Here is a 6,286-nt window from a genome sequence, read left to right as displayed (position 1 = left end):
AAAGGTGGAGACAAGCCAGGGGGCTGTGGCAGCAAGCAGCTGCTCCCAGGGGTGTGGGGTGACGGGGCCGAGCGGGCATCCGAGGTTCTCGCTTCCACGGTGAGGAAAGCCATCCTTTCGTACAAATGTGACGGCTTCACCAGGGTCCCAAAGCTATTTTATATCAGGCTAAATAAGGCTTTGCCCGAAGGCTTGGCCAAGAGGTCGAGTACTTGGCAAGGCAGGCAGTTATAAACTGAATCCAGAGCTATTTATTGGATTACTTTAACTGTTATATCCCCCTGGGTATTTTACAGCACGCTAGTTCAATGAAATGTCAATTAGGTGCTAAGTGTAAAAAAAGATCCTTGGTCAAATAACTTGGAAACTGGCAGGTGAGAAAGTTAAATCACATTACTCTGCTCTGGGACCTCGGAGCCTTTAATATGCTAATTTGCACTGTGAATTTTCAGGAAGTGAATCTAGTAGGAGGCAAGTCTGCTAAACCCAAGTGACCATAAACCCTTCTTTGCTAGTGTTTCTCCAAGGACAAGTGTCCTGGGGAACGTACTTGGAAAAGGCCTGCCTCAGGGATGTGGGTAAGCCCAGCTCTCCTCAGAGGGCAGTCTGCCGCCCTGGCTCTGGCACTCCCTGGCCGCCCTCTCCCACAGCACAGCCCCGCCCACACCCCCCTTCCCCACGCGCGGCCTCCAGCTCTGTGGACCTAATCCTTCCAGAGGTTTTAGCCCATCATCTAAAATGGTGTGTCCATTTAAATCCGAAAACGTGGAAAACCAAACAAATCATTGTGGACACAAAGGACGCGTCAATAGCAGGATTTCAGGCACCTTTATTCATGGCAGATATTTCTGGTCAGGAGCTTGCCTCTGAAATCTTTCCCTTACGTAAAGACAACTCCTACCTACATCCAGACAGCAAGTGGCCGTGTCCGTGCCACGTGCCAGGTCCTCTGCCGGGACAGCGCCTGGCAGCGCCCTACTGGCCCGCCAGAGAAGTTTCTGCAGCAGGGTGGTTAAGAGTGCTTAATCCTCGTATCTCAGAAGAAACTTACTTTGTGTTACCTACGTCACCTATAACTAGGACAGATGATTTCTTCATCATATTACCTATTTGCAATACAAACACGACTGGTGATAGAGGAAACTTCAAAACACTCACTGTGTTCGCTCATTCAGGGCTTCCTTCTAAGAAGCACTGTCCCCTTCCGCAACTTTTCCCATTTTCTGTGGACAAAGTCCCTTTGCTGGGGCAAACACATGGGTCTCCCGCAGTCAGTCCCGGCCTCCGGGCTTAGCACTCCGGGCACTGCTTTTTTGAGTGGCAAGAGTATTATTATCCCTATCTTCTATAATCAATAACAAAACTGTGATTCTGTAAGAATTTAGGTAAGAAATAGTTGAAAGAAATCAGTCTTAAAAACTTGAGCCGATTACAAGTCATCTATCATTTTCTAGCCAAGCAACCGGCACGGACTTGACATGGGTCTGTCTTCCTGTTCTGTTCCTTTTCCCAAAGCAGTAGCTCCCAGACAAGACGGCGAACTGGGCTGTAAAATCCTGCCAGATTTTCTATGGTGACGATTGTAGATGAACAGCACAGGGGCCTACTCAAGTATCCAAATCTCATGCAAAACTCTAATGAGTGCCTCGGTACCTTAGGCGGTTGTGTCACTTTGTGGACTGAACAATTCTCGCACACGGAGTGGCAGGGGTTACTCGTCAGTGCTTCGGCCTCTGGCCTCAGAGACTTAACACAGGATGCTGCGGGTCAGTGTTGAGTTTTGGCAACTGGGTAGCGCCAGACATTTCCGAATCAACAATTTTTAAATGTTGTTTACCCATGTGAAAAGTACCACCAAACATGCTATTTGGTGTTGGCTCGACACTCTGTGCTGAGAATTAAAAGAACCCTCAACTTGCCACATGTCTTCCTTCACAAAATCTACTTATAACGGAAGGGTCTACCGGATGTCTAATAAAAAATTACACAGCAACGTTCATCAAACAGCAACTACTACAAAAGGAATGATAGAAAACAACAACTTCACAAAAATACACTAGAAAAGGTGACAATTTTATGCAGGAACCGCCGAAGTTTTAGTGTTTAATATTTAACAGCACGACTGACCAAGGTCCAAGATGTGGAGTTACCATGTTCAAGAAACTGGGGGGAGAATCACTCTACAGACTATACAGTACGTGGTAAGAAGAACGCACACTTTAGGGTAGAAAACCTGTCTACACACAGCAGTTGCTTCAAAAAGCCATTCGGTCTTCTCTCAGCTTGTGAAAATGGTGTTCCGGACTTCAGTGGGGGAATTAGCCACCTGCTGGAAAAGAAAAACCATCGACACATTATGCTCCTACGAGGACAGAGCACACAGACACGTAGCACTGTCAAATAGTACAAGTCCTTTCGAAGCCTCTAGTCAACTAGACGTCCTCTCTTTGCGCGATGCCCCAGCAAAGATACCGCAACCGATTTAACTGGAAATCTTTATTTAAAAACTTCTGAATCCGTTCCCAGCTCTTCTTCCTCTGGATCAGCCCTGTCACTCGGAAAGTCTTCATCCTGCGGTCCTCCATAGGAGGTGCTCATTCACTGGATGAGACTTTTGACCGCCATGTGGCGTGAGACCCAGAGCAGCAGGACATTTTCCAACTCCTCGCTCTCTAGGAATAATGAGGACAACCCACACATAGCAAGTGTGTGACTGACTCACACACTGAAATCAACCTGGTCTCCTGGTTAAAATAACAACAAATTTCAAAGTCTTTTAGCTCCCAAGTCTCTCTCTTCTTGGACTTCAAAGCTACCTGTATATCACAGCTACTTCTAATGTGGTCCAGCCAGGACATGACCAAAACATTTAAAAAAGGAATCTGGTGCTTTTTACTGTATATTCTGCTTGGTCCTCTAGTTACCTAAAAATTCTCAGTAAACTTTACTTTCATAGGGAATTAAAATGCTTGGGGCACCTGGGTGGCTCAGTCGGTCAACTGTCTGCCTTCAGCTGGGGTCATGGTCCCCGGGTCCTGGGATCAGTCCCGCATCGGGCTCCCTGCTTGGTGGGGAGCCTGCTTCTCTCTCTGCCCCTGCCCCTCCCCTGCTTGTGCTCTCTGTCAAATAGGTACATAAAATCTTAAAAAAAAAAAAAAATACTAAAAATGGGATGAAAGAAAGGGGAGTTTCAAAATGATTTTTGGGTTGCAGCAGGTAACCACCATACTCCTGAAAAGCCTTATTTTTTTAATTAAGATTTTATTTATTTATTTGACAGAGAGAGACACGGCGAGAGAGGGAACACAACCAGGGGCAGTTGGAGAGGGAGAAGCAGGCTTCCCGCGGAGCAGGGAGCCCGATGCGGGGCTCGATCCCAGGACCCCAGGACCACGACCCGAGCCAAAGGCAGATGCCTTAACGACTGAGCCACCCAGGCGCCCCCTGAAAAGGCTTATTATAAGGAAGAAACCCACTATGGGGAGACTAAGGCAGCCAACTGCATCTTGCTGTCTTGCTATGCGGCTATTGTTGATCATCTATCATTCCTCAGATATCTGGAACTATGTAGTGGAAATTAATTAACTTTTAGAAAGATTTTATTTATTAGAGAGAGAGAGAGAGAGGGCAGAGGGAGAGGGAGAAGCAGGCTCCCCACCAAGCAGGGAGCCCCACGTGGGGCTGAGATCACGGCCTGAGCTGAGATCATGACCTGAGCAGAAGGAAGGCGCTTAACCGACTGAGCCAACCATAGTGGAAATTTAAATCAACTGTAGGGTGAAGGCTTACTGTGGCCTAACCCGGTTCATTCAAGTCATAATCAGGTGCTGTCCTGGCATTTATCTAGCGGAGGGGGTGTTCCCAAGAGAACCCTTAGAATTCAAGGCATTTATGAAGTTGAAGGTGGCAATGTGGGGTTTGGGTTACCAAAACAAAACCAAAACCAAAAACAAAACCTGCCAGCAGTAAGAATTCGCAGGCCAACGAAATACATTTCTTGGTATTTGGCTGCAACGATATAAACTCAGTGATTACCTACTGTTAACCAATACTAAGGATACAGGTCTAATAAAAACCAGGAAAATGAAAGATGCTTGCTAGGATCACGGCTGGGAACTGATGGAGAGAGAAAGCCTGGCCACATCCAAGTTACAGTGACACACACCTGAGACTGTCGCCTCCCTCACCTTCAACTCTTTGGTGTGGCAGGGATCTTGTTTTCACCCTCCAGCTCTTCCACCCCGGCCTGTGTCATGAGGTCTGCAATGTTTTTCTCCAGGTCGTCAATGCGACTGCTCATGTCATCAAGTGGTGAAGTTAAAGGCCACACACACCAGCACCTCCCACCTCTGATCCTTTCCCTCCGGGGCCCTGGACACTATGGCCTGAAACACAACTGTCTCCGTGAAACTGGTTTTCCCTATGAGTCGGGTGAAATTCTGGTGGTTACCAGGAGTCTGGGGCAAGGATCACACGCCAGCCCTGCCCTTTCCTAGTCCGGGGACCTGGGCAAGTTCGGCCACTTTTCTAAGCTGCTGTGCGTGCATCCGCTAAACAAAGGCAACACTACAACTTCTTCATCAGGCTGTGGTGAGGCCCAGAGCAGAGATCCCCCTCAAAAGCTTAGCTCACAGTCCACACTCATATTAGATATTACCGTTGGCAAACCGGAAGCGTCTGGAGGCCAGGGGTCCAGTTCAGCGGTACCCCCAGCTCTCCGCACTGTACCGCTCAGGAAGACTCCATCCAAGCTCGGTTAAAAAAAAAATAACAATAAAATAAAAAATGTGGTAAATGACTGCCTGCAGCTGGCCTGCAAACCACGCATTTATCAACACCGCTCCCCGGACCATAGGAGCCAAGGGCCCACAGAGGCTGCCCACACATACAAAGGATATTTCTTCCAATGATCTGGTCGGACATGGTCTGAAATTTATCTTGCATCTGTTGCAGGAGCGTCTGCACCTGAGAAACAGGAAGACCACCTCGCGCTCGCCCTGGGACACCGGCTTGGGTTCGGGACGGGGGTCCTGGCCCCGTTCCTCCGAAGCCTCTGGGCGGCTCTGCGGCCTTCAGCAGGGACTGTCGCCCCCCACCCCCGCCCCCGGGCTTCGGTTCCCCCCGCCTGCCCCCATGGCACCGACTGGCTGGCGAGACCCCTCTCCGTCGCGGCCGCCGCGATTCTCAGTTCGCTAGGTCTTTCGCGGAGGCCTCGGGGTATGAGGAGTGCGGGGAGCGGGGGTGGGGTGCGCGGGTGGGGGCGGCGGCTCAGGTCGGGCGAGTGGGGCTGGTGGGGTGCAGGCTGGGTCTGGGGGCCTCGGCCGCTGAAGCCGCTGGAAACCCGGCCTCCGGAGACCCGGCCCTTCGCGGCCCCTGACAGGGCGCCTCGGTCCGGGGGCCCCGCGACCTAGGGCCCGGCAGGCGTCCCTTACCACCGAGGTGAGATCCTGCACGGTCTTGGGGTCAGTCTCGGCCATCTCCCCGGTTCCCAGCTTGGCGGCGAAGTCTCAACCGTCACCCACACTTCCGTTTGTCGGCGCACACGCACCGCCCCCAGCGGCCTCCTCTCGCGACGACTGAGGCCAGCCGCGGGACGGCGGGGTGTTGTGGGAGTTGTAGTTCGCGGGACGCGCCGGAAGGGCCTGCGCTCTCGCGTTTCCGTTCCGAGCGAGGCCCCGCCCCTCCCCTCCGCCCTGCATGACCCCGCCCCCAGGGGGCCCGGCCCCGCCCCTCGCCCCTCGCTGAGCCTGGGCGAAGAAAAGGGGAGCTAGCCCCACAGTGGGAGCCGTTGGAGGGGGCGGTGGTCTTGGTCCTTTCCCAGGCTGTCGTTAAAGGTCGCGCTGGTTTTGTGTGGACCGCCAGGACACACTTATGGGCGCCTGCGAGGTGCCAAGCTCAGGCCTGTGCTGCCGCCTGTCCTCCTACAGAGCCCTGCAAACCCCGAGTAGGGAGAAGGGGGTCGGGTCACCGGAGGGGAAACTGAGGCCCCGTGGTGGGAGGTGCACCCACCACGCGCCCAGCTGCCCAGCTGCAGGCCTGGTCACAACCCTGACCCCAGTGTTTCTCCTTCTACCCAGACGGTCGAGGGGAGGTGCTGACTCAGTGAGGCAGGTGGTGGTTAACTATAAAGAATAACATAAGTTCTGGATGGTGTAGAAATCCTGAGTGTCTTTTCATAAAGTCCGCACGTGTTAACCAGCCCCACCTCAAGAAACACGACCAGCTTCCAGGAAGCCCTTCAGCCCCTTTCCTATCACCCCTCCAACCCACCCACGAGGGCGACCGG

The 6,286-nt window shown here is 52.1% G+C and overlaps 1 protein-coding gene across 5 annotated transcripts; it reads right to left on the bottom strand.

Moving 5' to 3' along the window:
- Nucleotides 1-809: 809 nt before the first annotated feature.
- On the bottom strand, nucleotides 810-5,590 carry HSBP1 (heat shock factor binding protein 1). 5 transcript variants are annotated; one of them, XM_025860406.2, is made up of 4 exons: nucleotides 5,433-5,590; nucleotides 4,899-4,965; nucleotides 4,166-4,308; nucleotides 810-2,329 (listed from the first exon to the last, which is right to left on the bottom strand). In XM_025860406.2, exons 1-3 carry the CDS (start codon nucleotides 5,475-5,477, stop codon nucleotides 4,190-4,192), a joined length of 231 nt encoding a protein of 76 aa, XP_025716191.1. In that variant the 5' UTR covers nucleotides 5,478-5,590; the 3' UTR covers nucleotides 810-2,329; nucleotides 4,166-4,189. The 5 variants fall into 5 exon arrangements, with proteins under 5 accessions (XP_025716191.1, XP_025716192.1, XP_025716189.1 ...); XM_025860407.2 differs by having other exon boundaries at nucleotides 810-2,326; XM_025860404.2 differs by having other exon boundaries at nucleotides 4,188-4,308.
- Nucleotides 5,591-6,286: the final 696 nt, after the last annotated feature.

Source organism: Callorhinus ursinus, unplaced genomic scaffold, assembly GCF_003265705.2.
Source record: "Callorhinus ursinus isolate GAN/ISIS: 27379988/994484 unplaced genomic scaffold, GSC_fseal_2.0 scaffold46, whole genome shotgun sequence".
Lineage (NCBI taxonomy): Eukaryota > Metazoa > Chordata > Mammalia > Carnivora > Otariidae > Callorhinus > Callorhinus ursinus.
This window is presented reverse-complemented; position numbering and strand designations above follow the sequence as displayed.